Raw genomic sequence first — 15,476 nt, forward strand, 5'->3', positions numbered from 1 at the left:
AAAGACGTTCAACACCACCCAAGCTTTATTGCAATGAGTGCACACTGCTCACTCCCACCCAAAGCCATGCCCCCAACATGCTTCACCTACAGCAGTGCTTAATTATGGGGATGTTGGGGGCAAGGCTTTGGGTGGGAGTGGGCGGTGTGTACTCATTGCAGTAAAGCTTGCCTGGAGTTCAACATCTTTTGTGTGCGGCCTGTTATTTTGAAGGTTGACTACAGTAGAGGAAGAGCAGACTCCAGGGCCTTGGCACCCAGCTGATTGGGGAATCAAGGAGCGTACAGGCCTGCCTGTGAGCACTGCAAAGGGTTCATTTCATCAAGCAGATTTCCTTTGTTACATTTAAATCAATGTCGCCCAATAATAATAAAATCTCAACCAGGTTTTATCATATTTTGTATAATATATTTTAGTGCAAGTTTATTATCATGCATTGCATTGTAGGTTATTATTTTTCTGATACAAAATAAAGAATAAACACACCATTGCTTTATCATACATAAAACTCAAAAATTACTGCTAATTTTAAATAAAATAAAATTTTATTTTTTTAGGTGTATTCAAAGCACCATTTGGTCTGATGCATTTTTGATTCAGATTTACTCAAGAATCAGCTTCATTGTCTCAAAGTGTTCTTTTATCCACAGATTCCATGGGGTAAAATCTCACTGTAAATTACCACATTTTGTACAAGTCTGAAGCAAGTAAAAAAGTCCAAGTCTTGAAATATTGAGCCACCATCGTGCCAGGAAGGAATTTGTTTGTATCTCTATAAATATCATTAATACATAATGTCCTCTGCGGTTACGTTTGCCTCCTCAGTTTTAGTCTTCCGCTTGGGTAAGCGTATTGCAGTGGCCGCCATAAGCAGCATATTGACAGCATGCATTGCTCCACTCGCCACACAAACCCAAAAGGAGTCTTCATACTTCTCTTCCAGAATAACAATCCTAAAGACATTTTCACTGAAATTAGCCATCCGATCTGTCAGGTGGTGGAGCTGGACTGCAGCTATAAAGCTGGTCACTGCAAACACAATAAACAGACCTGCAGAGATAAAATTTCCATTAATAAAAATGTGCATCTTGACACAAAAGATGTACTGGTATACTGTATTTTAAAAATCATGTTTGTTTTTCCGATTCCTAATCATATGATTTCTTTTAATGTTAGCTGTAAGAGCATGGGGGAGCTCATGACCATAATGAGGATGGTATTGACACAGCCCCAAATGATCCACAATGGCTCAAAAGTGATATGGTCCAGATATATTTAGACAGAATAAGAGTGGATAAAGCGCCTGGACCAGGTGGCATCCACCCATGCATCCTAAAAGAATTGAGCGGATGGATTTATGAAAGACAGAAGATGTCAGACAAACCTGATTTCTTTTTATGAGGAGGTAAGTAAAACCTTAGACAGAACGGTGGCTGTGGACGTAGTATATTTGGATTTTGCAAAAGCGTTTGACACAGTTCCCCACACATAGCTAATGTGTAAGGTAAAGTCTACTGGCTTGGAAAGATCGGTTTGTAATTGGATAGAAATTTGGCTAAAAGATAGAATTCAGAGAGTAGTGGTTAATGATTCTTACTCTGAATGGTCTAAGGTTATCAGTGGTTTTACCCCAAGGTTCAGTGTTGGGACCCTTACTTTTTAATGCCTTTTTAAATAATATAGGGTCTGGTATTAAAAATACCCTTTCAGTCTTTGCAGATGACACCAAGCTTTGCAGTGGAATAACTTCCTTACAGGATGTCTCCAACTTACAAGCTGACCTCAATGCACTGTTTCATTGGGCAATTATGTGGCAAATGAAGTTTAATGTTGATAAATGTAAAGTTATGCACTTGGGGGCTAAGAATATGCATGCATCATACATACATACTAGGGGGAGTAGAACTGGGGGAATCAATAGCGGAGAAGGATCTGGGTGTTCTGGTAGATCATAAGCTTAAAGCGGAGTTCCACCCTCGGAAAGTTTTTTTCACTAAAAATAACCCCGGGACAGTCAGGGCTAGTGCATTCCACAATGGATAGCCTCTGAACTGTCCCAGGTTGCACTTACCTTTTAGAAGAAATACTTACCTTGAAAATGTCTTGTCCAGCGCTGCCATCTCAGGTGTGGGCAGCTGAAGCCAGCGCGTCCTCTTCGGCGTCCTCTTCTGTGTCCTCTTCGTCCCAGAATGCCCTGCACCGGCCCCGCTTGTCATGTCCGGTGCAGGCACGTCATTCCTGCCCAGAAGCTGTTTAGCAGGGAATGACGCGCCTGCACCGGACATGACGAGCGGGGCCGGTGCAGGCGTATTGATTCCTGGGAGCGATGACGCTCAGCTCCGAGGAATCAATGCAAGCAGGAAGTGACAGCGCAGGCCACGGCCGCAGAGAGTGGAAGAGGAAGTAAGGGGAGTATATTTTCTTCTAAAACAAGGTAAGTAAAGAAATAAAAATCGTGATTATCCATTTATTTTTCAGGTGACACAGAGCAAGCAGATGGGGCAAAGTGTCTTTTAAGGGTGGAACTCCACTTTAATAATAGCATGCAATGCCAAGCTGTGGTTTCCAAAGCAAGCAAAGTCCTTTCTTGTATTAACAGAGGCATGAACTCCAGAGAGAGAGATAATATTTTGCCCCTGTACAAATCATTAGTAAGACCTCATCTGGACTATACAGTTCACTTTTGGGCACCAGTTCTTAAAAAGGATATCGGGGAACTGGAGAAAGTGCAGAGAAGGGCAACCAAACTGATAAGATGCATGGAGGAGCTCAACTATGAGGAGAGATTAGAGGAACTGAATTTATTCTCTCTTGAGAAGAGGAGATTAAGGGGGGATATGATCAACATGTATAAATACATAACGGGTCCATATAGTGAACTTGGTGTTGAGTTGGTGTTGAGTTGTTCACTTTAAGGTCAACACAGAGGACAAGGGGGTACTCTTTATGTCTAGAGGAAAACAGATTTTGTCTCCAAATACAGGAAGGTTTCTTCACTGTAAGAGCTGTGAAAATGTGGAATAAACTCCCTCCAGAGGTGGTTCTGGCTAGTTCACTAGATTGCTTTAAAAAGGTCTGGATTCTTTCCTGGGTGTACTTAATATAAGTGGGTACTAAATTTTTTTTTTTAGGTTAAGTTGATCCAGGGAATATCCGATTGCCTCCCGGGGGATCAGGAAGGCATTTTTTCCCCTGCTGTAGCAAATTGGATCATGCTTTGCTGGGGTTTTTTTTTTCGCCTTCCTCTGGATCAACTGTAGGTATGGGATTGTATGGTTGAGTTTTCAATACTGTTTTTTTTTTTTTTTGGTTGAACCAGATAGACTTGTGTCTTTTTTCAACCTGACTAACTATGTAACTATGTAACTATATATATTTTGATGCCAAAGTAATGCTTACCTCTCATGAAAGAAAGATGGGGGATGCCATTACTGGTTTCTATCCAAAATAATTAGTTCACTAGATGCATCTGGCTTCTAGACATCTGAATTGCTGTGCCAGAGTCAGCATGCAATACATGAAAGTCAGGAAATATTAATAATAATGAAAAAAAAGAATACATTTGCTTGTTCTGCAGTTATTGTTCGAGAATTTAGACAGATACGGGTGCTTTGGCTGTCTCAATACAATAGTTCAGAAGGGGAGATTCTTCTCCATGCATGCTGTTTAGCCTGAATACCAGAATTTAGTAATTTCTCTTTCTCAGTCCATCGGAGTAAACTTGAAAAATCTAGCCATTTATGACCAGCCTAAGTATGAGCATGTTAGCCAAGGAACTAGCATTTTCAGAAGGAAAAAGTTAGCCCTGGTTCACATTATAAATCGCCTATGAATTGCACAAAAATTCCCATGAGATTCAGTGCAGTGCGATTTGAGCCCATTCTTTTTGAGTGCACTCAAATTGTACCACATCGCACCAAAATAGTAAGATCCTTGTGGTTTAGTATCTGGGCCATCTTAGAATATTATCAGCCAGCAGTCTATTCTTGCCCCCAGTAAGTAGTACTTTCCTTTCTGGATAAATCCTTATACATATCCATATACATATACATGAGCTATGTTCTTTTCTGTGTATTGCTCTCCAATGAAGCAGAGCCCATTAGAAGGTGCTGCTACAGCTATAGTTTGAAAAGGACTTCACCCTTGCTTTAGAAATGTGTAGTGATGGCAAGCTACAAACAGATACATCTAGATAATTACAGGCTTCTTATTATTTGCATAATTGTAGGTAAAAGCAAAACTGTTTAATTAATGAATGTAAGATGATTTCATATTAGCATGCAGAGCTTAATGCCGATTTTATTTTTAGTGAAGGGGGGAAAGGTCAGCTTTAAAGAAAACCTCAAGAGAAATAGGTGGCCTGAAATTGCTTGCTAAAAACGTAGGTTGCCTGGATGTCTCTAAATCCAATACTTTCTGAGTAACTGATCCAGAACAAGCATTTATTAATGCTTGGTTATATCAAAACTTCTGATCTGCATATTTGTTCCTGGTCAACGACTCAGAAAGCCATAAGATAAACATGACAGGCAGGCAACAAGCAAGTGTAGAGGAGGCAGGTCAGCAACTGCCATTACTGGTTTCTATCCCAAATTTTTAGTTTACTAGATGCATATAGCTTCTAGACATCTGAATTACTGTGCTAGAATCAGCATGCAATAAATGAGAGTCAGGGATTAATAGAAAAAAAAAATCTGATCTATTTGCTTGTTCTGCAGTCCTTGTTCGGGTATTCAGCCATGAGTGCTGTGTCTGAATACAAGCAGGGGAGATTCTTCTCCATCCATAATGTTTAGTCTGAATACCAGAATAGAGTAATTTCTCCTGCTCAGTCCATTGGGCTAAACTAAAACAATTTAGCTGTGTATGACCAACCTAAGGGCCGGTTCACACTATAGCGAGTGCACGATCGCATGTAATTTGGCTGCTCCTTTATTACATGCGATCGGATGTGCAGTGCGAATTCAGCCATACGCTTTGTATGGCTGAATTCGCACTGTATCCGCACCAAACACACACATGACACTTTTTTCCAGCCGCATTCCAGCCGCATTAGGATCGGATCGCACAGTGGTTCACACTTGTGTGATCCGATCCTGTGCAAACTTTCAGATCGCACTGCGATATGCGATCAAACTGGGGGTGTCGTTAACATTTCATTGACACCCCCTGCGTATCGCATATGGCAGTGTGTACTGCCAGATGTGCGTTTGCGATGCGGGAACAGGCTGCGAATTCACAGCCTTCCCGCATCGCACAATCGTGACCCGACACTAAGTATGAGCATGTTAGCCAAGGAACTAGAATTTTCAGAAGGAGAAGTTAGCCATGGTTCACACTTTAAATCGTCTATGAATTGCACAGAAATTCCTATGCGAATTAGTGCAATGAGATTTGAGTTCATTCTTTTAGAATAGGCTCAAATTGCACCTCATTGCGCAAAGTAGTGTGTGAACTACTTTTGGCAATGCACTGCAACCAGATTGCATGGTAGTTTTGTACCATGCAATCCTGGGCAGGAAAACGCACTGCGTTTGCGTCCTGCATTTGGGTTGTCGATAGCACCCACTGATCTCAATGGCAATGTGTTTTGAACACAGTGTGGGAAACGCAAACTGATTGTTGGCTTCCTGCCCTGAATTCTAGTGCGAACGCCCTGAATTCTAGGGTGAACCAGGGCTTAGCAATTACAGTCCACAGGGGTACTCTACGGCAAACAAGCTTGATGTAAAAAAATTATCCCAGAAAGAAAAAAACGAATGTGTGCACCCTCTAGTGTGTGCTAGTTGGTAGTGTAGGTTTATAGGTAGGTTTGTTAGTGTAGGAATCTGGGTCAGGGTTGAGTGAGTCAGGGTTAGGTGACTCATCCTGACAGCTCCCCTGGTGCCTCCCCATGGTCTAGAAAGTTGTAGAAACTTCTAGAGCTAGTGGATGGAGGTTAGGAGGAGCTGTTTGGAATATTTATGAGGGCCTCAGCCAAACTCCAGTAGAGGGCTGGCAGGGGGCAAGGCTTACCTCATAAATAGGCATGAGCCATGCCAGCAGAGACAGTGCAGTGAAAGATGAAGATATAGTGCTGTTGAGACTGTCGGTGGCCCTCTGGGGTACCCTCTAGTCGGGGGGGGGGGTGACCTTGGGATAGGGCTCGGAGGAAGTCCTTCCTGGAGGCACGGGAGCAAGTGTGGGGACAGTTTAAGTACAGCAGCACTGATGGAGATTTGCAAGGGGGGAGACTGCCACATGTAGTTCTCCTTGAAGACCACATTGTGCCATGTCTTAATCCCTTCCCTGAGAGATCTCCTGTAGAGTCAGCCGGGTGGGCTGGTGTGAGTCAGTCTGGAGGTCTGCTGTGAGAAGTTAGCCTGGAGGGCTAGTGAAAGGAGCATCTGCAGCCAGGTGGGTTGGCAGTGCCTGAACAGGTGTTGCTGGGACCAGTAGCCACAGGAGGGAGATTAAAAGCTGATCACTGAGTACTTCTACACAATAAGGGGCTTTGAGTTCCTGCCTGCAAAAGGCCATTGCTAAATCTGACTCTGCCTGTCAGATTCATTTACAGTGATCCAGCTTGGGTCTGCAAGGAAGTAACGTGTGGAAGTGCCAAAGAGACTGTATATAGACTGTGCAAAGGAGGATGTCTCTAAAGATGCTGTTAACGTGTTGTTGCTGAAGGGAAGTAGGCATCCCATAATTTCCCATCCAAGTTATTAACCCTCAATAAACCACAAAAAACAGTCACAGGCTGTTCTTTGTCTCCGAAGTGCCTGTAAAAATGTGGTGTGCGTTGCTGTGCAGGGGGGATTCCAGGTTTAACTGTAGCTTCTAAGGGTGTGCACCGCATGTGTATGAAAGAAGTAAAAGTTGAAAAAAAAAACCCTGTTCCTAGGGAAGGTACACATAGAAGCTTATATAAAATTTGTGCCAGTGAAAACTGGGCAATCTCTGTGAGTTTGCTATTTTTGCTATTTTTTCCAAAGTGTGTGAAGTATAATTTGGAACACATTTTACTGTTGCTACATGGCTTCGTTCCTGCTGACGAAGTCCCACCCAAGGACGTAACTTGTACGGGAGAGGAGTTACGCATTTTGATGCCAAAGTAATGCTTACCTCTCATGAAAGAAAGATGGGGGATGCCATTACTGGTTTCTATCCAAAATAATTAGTTCACTAGATGCATCTGGCTTCTAGACATCTGAATTGCTGTGCCAGAGTCAGCATGCAATACATGAAAGTCAGGAAATATTAATAATCACAAGCGATGCCTGTGCAGTGTGATTTGAGGCGTACATTTTGTATGGCTCGTATCGTATCCACAGCAAAATGGTTTTCCCCTGCACCTGAACGCATCGCATGGGTATTCACACCCATGCATTGTGATTCTAGCAATTGCACTTTGTTTTGTGATCTGTTTCGGGGTGTTGTTAATCTAACATTGAGGCCCTCAATGTTGGGGGAACATTTACAGTACCAGTTGCTCCCCTCCCCTCTCTATTGGACACTGTTCTTTTTACTGTGACTTATATTTTGCTTTTTTTTGTTCTGGGTATAAGCCCCCTAAACAGTCTCCTGTTTTTCGAGATCTGTTTTGGTATGGGCAGGGTAAGCGCTGTTGCGCCTGGGTTTTATGTTTTAATGTTTCCTCTATGTGTGTGTGTACTGGCGCACTCTTCATATTTGCTTCCCCTCAGGTTGCCCCCTCCTAGTATTTTACCCTACTCGTTATCATTGTCTTATAATATTCCTCATGGCGGATAACCGATTTGAAACAATAAAAATCTTCTCCGTGGAATAAATTCTAAATTTAAACAACTAGAGATGCACCTGATGGGCAGCAAACTTCTGGCGCTGAAAAAACCTTGAATACAAAAAGGTTTTCATGCTACATATCCTATCTATTCTAGAGGGGTTTCGAAGTTTCGATATTTATTAGTAAGTCACTTCTTTGCATAGTAAAGGTAGTACATACTGACTCTCAGGGTAAATATGCTATAGTGGTCCTGAAGCTTTGGAGCTGTTACACAGTGGTAGCTGTATATGTTCCCCTCCCTTCTCTGAATCTACTTTCTATGTAATTCTTAGACAAGGTTACAATGTATTCCCCATCTAAATTGTTGATTTCTGGTGATTTAAATGCTATTCTTTCTCCCGAGTTAGATAAACCTGTACTGGGGCAATCTACATCTGATCAGTTGGCATCCTGGGCACTGGCAGTAGATCTCACTGAACTATGGAGATGGTGTCATCCCAATACTAAAGCATTCTACTGCTTCTCTATGTACCATTGGACAGCTTTGCGTATCGATCTAGCATTTGCCAACCCATCTCTGCTGGCTGATGCCCAGGAGGTCAAATATCTCCCCAGCGAACTCTTGGACCACACACCGTTAGAACTTACATTGCGGGTAAGTCAGACCCGCAACGCATCTATGTAGCGACTGGATACTCAGTGGCTTTCTTATCCTGACATCTCCGAGACAATCCCCCCTTTATTGGAGGACTATTGGCAATTAAATGAGGGCTCTGCTCCACATACCACCACCTGGCATGCCTTTAAGGCCTGTGCAAGGGGTCACTACATACCGGCCATTGCTGCGGTGTGCAAGGACCAGACTTGTGATACTCTCTCACCGCAGGCCCGTGGTACGGCTTTCACTCGGGAATACGCTATGGACCTCTCCCCGGTCAAGTTTGATGCCCTTTTGGCTGCTAGGAGAGATCTTCATTTGCATATGTCTGAGCTTGCAAGACTGCACATACTTTAGAACAAACCCATGATACCCAATTTACTATTGTTCCTGAGAAAAAAAAAAAAACAATGGGGGTGTGGCAGTAACATCCCTAGATAAAATACTCCACGAGTTCCGTTTTTTTTACAGTAGTTTATAGTCCTCATTACCACTCAATTATGATCCTGTTGCAATGTGACCCCTTTTGGATACAGTAGCCTTAGGCTGGCTCTGCGACAGGGAAAAGGAACTCCTGGTTAAACCTATTACCCCTTAGGAGGATCTTTTGGCCATCAACTCCTTCACGAACGGCAAGGCCCCGGCCCTAACGGTCTGCCTATTGAATCCTACAGGGCACATAGTGCACAGTTGGCCCCTAGGCTCAACACATTATATACAGGTTGTCTGGCTAATGACATCCTCCCCTCCTCCATGAGTGAAGCACATATTATATTGATGCATAAAAGTCCTAAAGCGCATATTATATTGATCCATAAAAGGCCTCCTATAAGCCAAAAGGGCTGTTAAGCTTAGACTTCAAAATCCTTACTAAGCTCCTCATAAGTAGATTGACTAGCATTCTCTCTGTGGTAAAAGACTCAGACCAAATGGGTTTTCTGTCCGGTAAGTCCACGTACATAAATATCTGTGGGCTCTTCACTAACATTCATGTCCCTCACTCCAATCAAGGTACACAAGTAATTGCATCCCTAGATATAGAAAAAGTGTTTGACACAGTAGAATGGGAGTACTTGTGGGAAGGTCCTCAGACATATGGGATTCCCGCTTATCTTTATTCAGTGAATGCACACTCTACAAAAGTCCTATATCAAATATTGTAAGAGGAGAGTACAGGGTAGCCCTGTTTGCCGATGACCTCATCTTTTTCTAAATGACCCGGGTCCCTCGCTACACGGCACTGTCTGCACCATTAATACTTTTTCGGAAATAATCTGTCTTTGAGTTAATAGGATGAAACCTCAACTCTTCCCTGAGGCCAAGGTGTGTGCCCCATCTGATGTTCTCCTACAATGGGTAAACAAGGGTCAACAGTGAAAGCACATGCGTTCTAATGGATAGACCCATCTGCCCCTTATCTATCCATTAGAATGCATGTGCTTCCACTGAGGTGACTCTAGAATGCATGTGCTTCCACTGTGGAGACTCTCATAAATTTAGAAGGGTTAGGACTGCAAGTAATACAGGATGCCATGAAGGGGCCTTGCAGCTTATGCGTTTGCAAATGTGTGCTAACTAAAGCCCTGTTTTTAACGCATACTGTTGGACTGGTCAATTCGGTTGGTAAGCAGACTGGTTGGTGAGTTGAGCTTGGAATTTTCTCTGGTTTTGTCTTTCATGCATTTGCCCTTCCATGTGCTCCTTGCTGTAAAGGCCAGTTATCGATGGGGGCAGGGGCCATTTCTTTGTTACATGCCCACAATGGGTAGACAAATACCTGGGCATAATAATCTGTAGATCTGTTCAGCAGTACTGTATATGAAATTGAACTGGTTACTAACTCTTGCTGAGATTACAGCATGGCCTAAGGCATGGGAGAAATTGCAGATGTCATTGCTAGGTCGAATAAATCTAGTGAAAATTAAAGTTTTGTCCAAATTTATTTATTTCATAATTCCCCCCAATGGATTCCCAAAAAGTTTTTTCCACTTTATACCAGATTTTGGCCTCTTTTTTGTGGGCCCCGTCCCAGCCCTATATAAACTTTCTACGTTAATGAGACCCACTTCTAGAGGGCCTTGCTATGCCTGACTGCTTTAAATATTTTCTGGCATTGCAGCTAGTTACAGGAAAGAAAAAAAGGGAAAGAGAGAGAAAGGGAGAGAGGGATAGAGAGGGTTGAAAAGGAGGGAAGGGAGGGAAAGAGAGGGGGGTAGAGAGAAGGAGGTACAGGGAGGGAGGGAGGGAGGGAGAGGGGTGGGGAAGAGGGAGAGAAAGAGGGAGGGAGGGAGAGAAAGAAGGAGGGAGAGAAAGAGGGAGGGAGGAAGAGAAAGAGGGAGGGAGGAAGAGAAAGAGGGAGGGAGGGAGGGAGGGAGAGAGAGGCAAAGGAAGAGAGAGAGAGAGAGGGAGAAAGAAAGGAGAGAAAGAAAGAGAGACACTTTCAATTACTGTTCGGGCATAAGAGAGTTTCTTCTTTCTCACCTCATGAAATGCAGCTTCAGAGCAGCTCCATGCCAAACACTGGAAGCCCAGACAGCGCACCCATTGGGCAGGGACACAGTGCAGACTCCTCCTCCAATAGGTAGCTGCAGTTTGCATCCATCCCCGATTCTCCCCACTCCAACCCAGCTTACTATGTGGGTGGACTGGGATAACACGGCGACCATCTGCATGCCGCACCAGGTGACGGTGGAGCGGTGCAGCCTTTTTATGGCAGATCAGACCCCCCCGGCACAGTCGGCCCCTACCCAATACAAAGCCCATTTTCCTGGGATTTTGCCCCTGAACATGCTTAGACCAGGACATGGGTCTGAATTCTGAAAAATGCCCCAGGCAAATCGGAAATGTTGGCAACTATGCTCCTGGGATGTATTGCATCATTTGCCCAGCCCTGGAAACCAGGAAGAAACTGAAGAAATGTAAATCAAAAGTTTAAGACAAGTAATTATGAAATACTTTGTTCCACTTTAATGTTCCTGCATGTACACAGACAGATAAATGCATACAGTATATGATTATATTAAGTCTTAAGATGGTACTTCATAGAACATGAGTCCTTATTGTGAATTATTTGTCATCCAGATGTCACTTAGTAAATTACCTGCAATGAAGTTCCACAGACATATGCCAGCAGGACCTTTAATTGACCGATAAGGGACTTTCAGTGCGTTGTAAATACAGAACCCAAGACTGATCAAAGCAAAAGCAATGGCAGTGAACAGGAAGAGGATAATGAAGACATGAAGAGCGGTGTTCAGCTGTTTCACCAGATCTGGGAATACTATAAAAAAAAATAAAAGAAAAGGACATTTATTGTGTAATCCTGTGACCCATGACCATGAACATACTATACAAATCACAGAGCCCCATAGCAAAATTATGATGGGACTCTCTGGCAACTTATCTCTGTGGTAACTAGCACTTTGTATTGATGACCATTGGATTATATTGGATTATATTGCATTCCTAATAGCAGCACCTCTAACCACTGCTATGCAATATCTCTGATAACAGCTCTCTTTACATTGGTGGGCGCCTTTCTGTTGCATTGGTGCTCATCACAGAAATATCCCTTTTATGCATTGGTGCTCAATAAAATGTGTCTCCTATTATATATTTTTGGTCAGTGCAAAGGCCACTGTTATGCTTTGGTGGACTGTGTAGCCACAACAATGATTTACATTGGTAGTTAGTACAAACATTCTAATGGCATATATTGGTAGTCAGTGCAAACATATGAAAAATACAATGGCGTTAGTGCTCAGTAAGAGTAAACAGTGCCCTGGCATCCATCATTAGAAATATAATACATTGTAGTCAGTGGTTCATAGCAAGAAAAGCACTCAGGGGTTGATTTACTAAAAATGGAGAGTGCAAAGTCCAGTGCAGTTCTGCATAGAAACCAATCAGCTCGCAGGTGTTTTCAAAGCCTAATTGAACCAGCTAAAGTTAGAAGCTGGGTGGCTACCATGCACAGCTGTACCAAATTTTGCACTCTCCAATTTTAGTAAATCAATCCCCTTAGTGCCGGTTCACACTACTCCGACTTGGTCGCCTGACAAGTCGTGCTCCATTCTGTGCAATGGGAACCGTTCTAATAGGAGCGACTCAAGTCGCTCCGACTTAGAAAAAGGTTCCTGCACTACTTTTGGCCGAAGTCGGAGCGACTTGCATTGACTTCCATTATGTTATATTAGTGCAAGCCGCGCCCAAGTCCCGGTGCATGGCGACTTGTTCAAGTCGACCCGAAGTCGTGTCGCCATAGTGTGAACTGACTCTTAGTATTCATTTTTAGATGAAGACAGAAATGTCCTGGTAAGGGGTAAGTGGAAAGTGGGAGTAAGAACACCCAGGTGTTTTTGTGGTCTGCAGGAGGAAGAACAGTCTGGCACTGCAGACCACTGTGAGAGGTTGGGAAGCTAGGGGACACTGGGAGAGGTTAGGGGATCTGCAACTGGCTGGAGGCTCTCAGGAGGTTTTAGGGGGGCACAGTGGGGGGGGGGGCTGTGGTGTCTAATACAACAGATATTTCATTCCCCCATTACTAAGGAGAGGAGAATTCACTCCCCGGTGGGTGCCTGTACTGATGGCAGGTCTGCTGCTGTTCTGCATCAAAGTGATTGTTAGACTCCGTTCACACTGGGGCGACCTGTCAGGCGACCTGGTCGCCTGACAGGTCGCCTGCCATAGAGTAGCTGTGGACCCGTTCTAATAGGAGCGACACAAGTCCGGAGCTTCTTTGGGGCGACCTGGAGCGACCTGCATTGACTTCAATGATATGAAGTCCGTGCTGGCCGCTCCGAGGTCGCGGTGCGAGCTGCGCACCGCGACCTGTGAGGTCGCCCCGGTGTGAACGGGGGTCTAAAGGTTTTTTTGTTTCTAAAATAACAAACATGTCATACTTACCTGGTCTGGGCAATGGTTTTGCACAGAGCTTCCCCAATCTATCTCTTCTAGGGTCCACCATTGGTGGTCTTGGCTCCTCCTATTCTTCAAGTACCCCCATAGCAAGGGGCTTGCTATAAGGTCACTCTTGCAGGTGCTGGCTTTATATCGAGCTGGGCTGTGTGCATCTATTTACACACAGTGCAGTTCTGCCCTGCCCCCCCCCCCACCTTCTCTGCTCATAGGATTTAATTGACAGAAGCAGCTGAGCCTTGTGTGAGAAGAGGGGAAAGAAGAGCAGCACAGCACTGGGTAGAGATCAGGCTCAGGAAAGCTTTGAAGGACTAGTGGGAGCTAATATAGAAAAGTTTTATTATCTTATTGCATAGAATGCATTGTGGTAAAACATTTTTTTACCTTTACAATCACTTTAGGGAAGGCATTAATCTACAAGACCTCCTTGTGATGTAGCAGTGCTCTGCAAACCTTGTATATGTAGCACTGTCCCTGTTTGCTTGCTGTATGATGATTTGTTGGGTCTCCTCTGATTACCATCAAACAGTCACTTACGGTACAGTTCACACATCCCTCCTTACTCCCAATGGCTTGTTGCTCAATAAACAGTCCAGGGGTGTTGGTTTTTTGTATTTATTGTGGAACTTGGATGGGAGAAGGGAATTGTGGGATACTCCAACTGGAACTTAATTGGATAAGGACAACTCTCATTTGGCCTGACCAGGTTGCCTGTGGAAGCAGTCACATTGCTTAACCACTTGCCGACCGACCACTGCAGTTTTACTGCGGCAGGCTGGCTCGGCTGCGCGAACCGAGGTAGGGGTATGTCCGTCGCAGGAGTGGTGCTGGGGGGCGAACAAGCCCCACCTATGGTGCGCTCCCGCCCCCACTAGGCAGCGGGGATGCCAATCCACGGAACTAGCAGCCACGATTGCTGCCGGGCACCTGCGATTGCTCCCCGCTGAGAGAGAAGGATGGTCAGCTGTTGTAAACACAGCAGAACGTTCTTCTCTCTGAAATGATCACTGAGTGCCTGTGATTCTTCTATATAGGATCACAGGTCTCTATGATTATTTCACAAGTCCCTCCCCCCCATAGTTAGAAAACACTCCCCTAGGCTCACAATTAACCCTTTGCTCACCCCTAGGTTAACCCCTTCCCTGCCAGTGTCATTATTACAGTAACAGTGCATATTTTTAGCACTGTAGTAATGTCACTGGTCCCCCCAAAAGTGTCAAAAAAGTCAGTTAGGGGTCCGGTCTGTCCGCCGCAATCTCGCAGTCCCGCAAAAAATAGCCGATCGCCACCATTACTAGTAAAAATAAAATTACATAAATCTTTCCCCTAGTTTGTAGACCTGATAACTTCTGCGCAAACCAATCAAAATATGCTTATTGCAATTTTTTTTATCAAAAATATGTAGCAGAATACATATTGACCTAAAAGGATGAAAAATTTTGATTTTTTAATTTTTTTTTGGGGGGGGGGAATGTTATATAGCAGAATGTGAAAAACATAGTTTTTTTTTTTTTTTTTTTTCAGAATTGTCGCTCATCTTTTTGTCTATAGCGCTAAATAAAAAAAAAAAAAAAAAAAAAAAAAATCGCACAGGTGATCAAATACCACCAAAAGCAAGCTCTCTTTGTGGCGAAAAAAGGACATCAATTTTATTTAGGTACAGTGTTGCGACTGTGCAATTTGCCATTAAAGTAACACGGTGCCAAATCGCAAAAAATGGCCTGGTCATTAAGGGGGCAAATCCTCCCGGTCCAGAATTGGTTAAACCATACTGCCACATGTATGGAAAGGGTTAAGTCTTCTTGCTCTTTCTCCAGCAATAGACTTGGTGATCTACATTCTCTTCAGGACACTCACATGCACCCCCTCTACTGACACCCGTCCACTGACTCCTCTAGCTGCATGGGTGGCCCCCCTCAAGTCAGGCCCCTTGACACAGATCTGTACTCACTGTACTGCAGAATAAGCTCCTCCAGTGTCTCCCCTTCCAGTCAGCTTTACAGGACCTCCAGGTGCAGTTCCTCTCTATCACTTTAGGCCCTCAGGTCGACCACCCAAGACCGCATGGCACCTCCACAGAGGAGGAGGCAGACACCCCCTCCCTCTGGGACTTTACTCTCCAGCTGAAAGAGCCCGAGCACATGTGCTCCTGGAATT

General features: G+C 44.0%; 1 protein-coding gene across 1 annotated transcript in view; it reads right to left on the reverse strand.

Moving 5' to 3' along the window:
* Positions 1-564: 564 nt before the first annotated feature.
* Positions 565-15,476, reverse strand: part of CLRN2 (clarin 2) — a 29,451-nt gene continuing 14,539 nt past the window's right edge. Inside the window, exons 2-3 of the mRNA XM_082243602.1 lie at positions 11,503-11,682; positions 565-1,050 (exon numbers count right to left, since the gene is read on the reverse strand). Of these exons, the coding sequence (XP_082099728.1) occupies positions 785-1,050; positions 11,503-11,682 (446 nt within the window). The 3' untranslated portion in view covers positions 565-784. The remainder of the gene's footprint in view (positions 1,051-11,502; positions 11,683-15,476) is intronic.

The sequence above is a fragment of the Pelophylax lessonae genome, assembly GCF_965119305.1.
Source record: "Pelophylax lessonae genome assembly, chromosome: 1".
NCBI classification, from domain to species: Eukaryota; Metazoa; Chordata; class Amphibia; order Anura; family Ranidae; genus Pelophylax; species Pelophylax lessonae.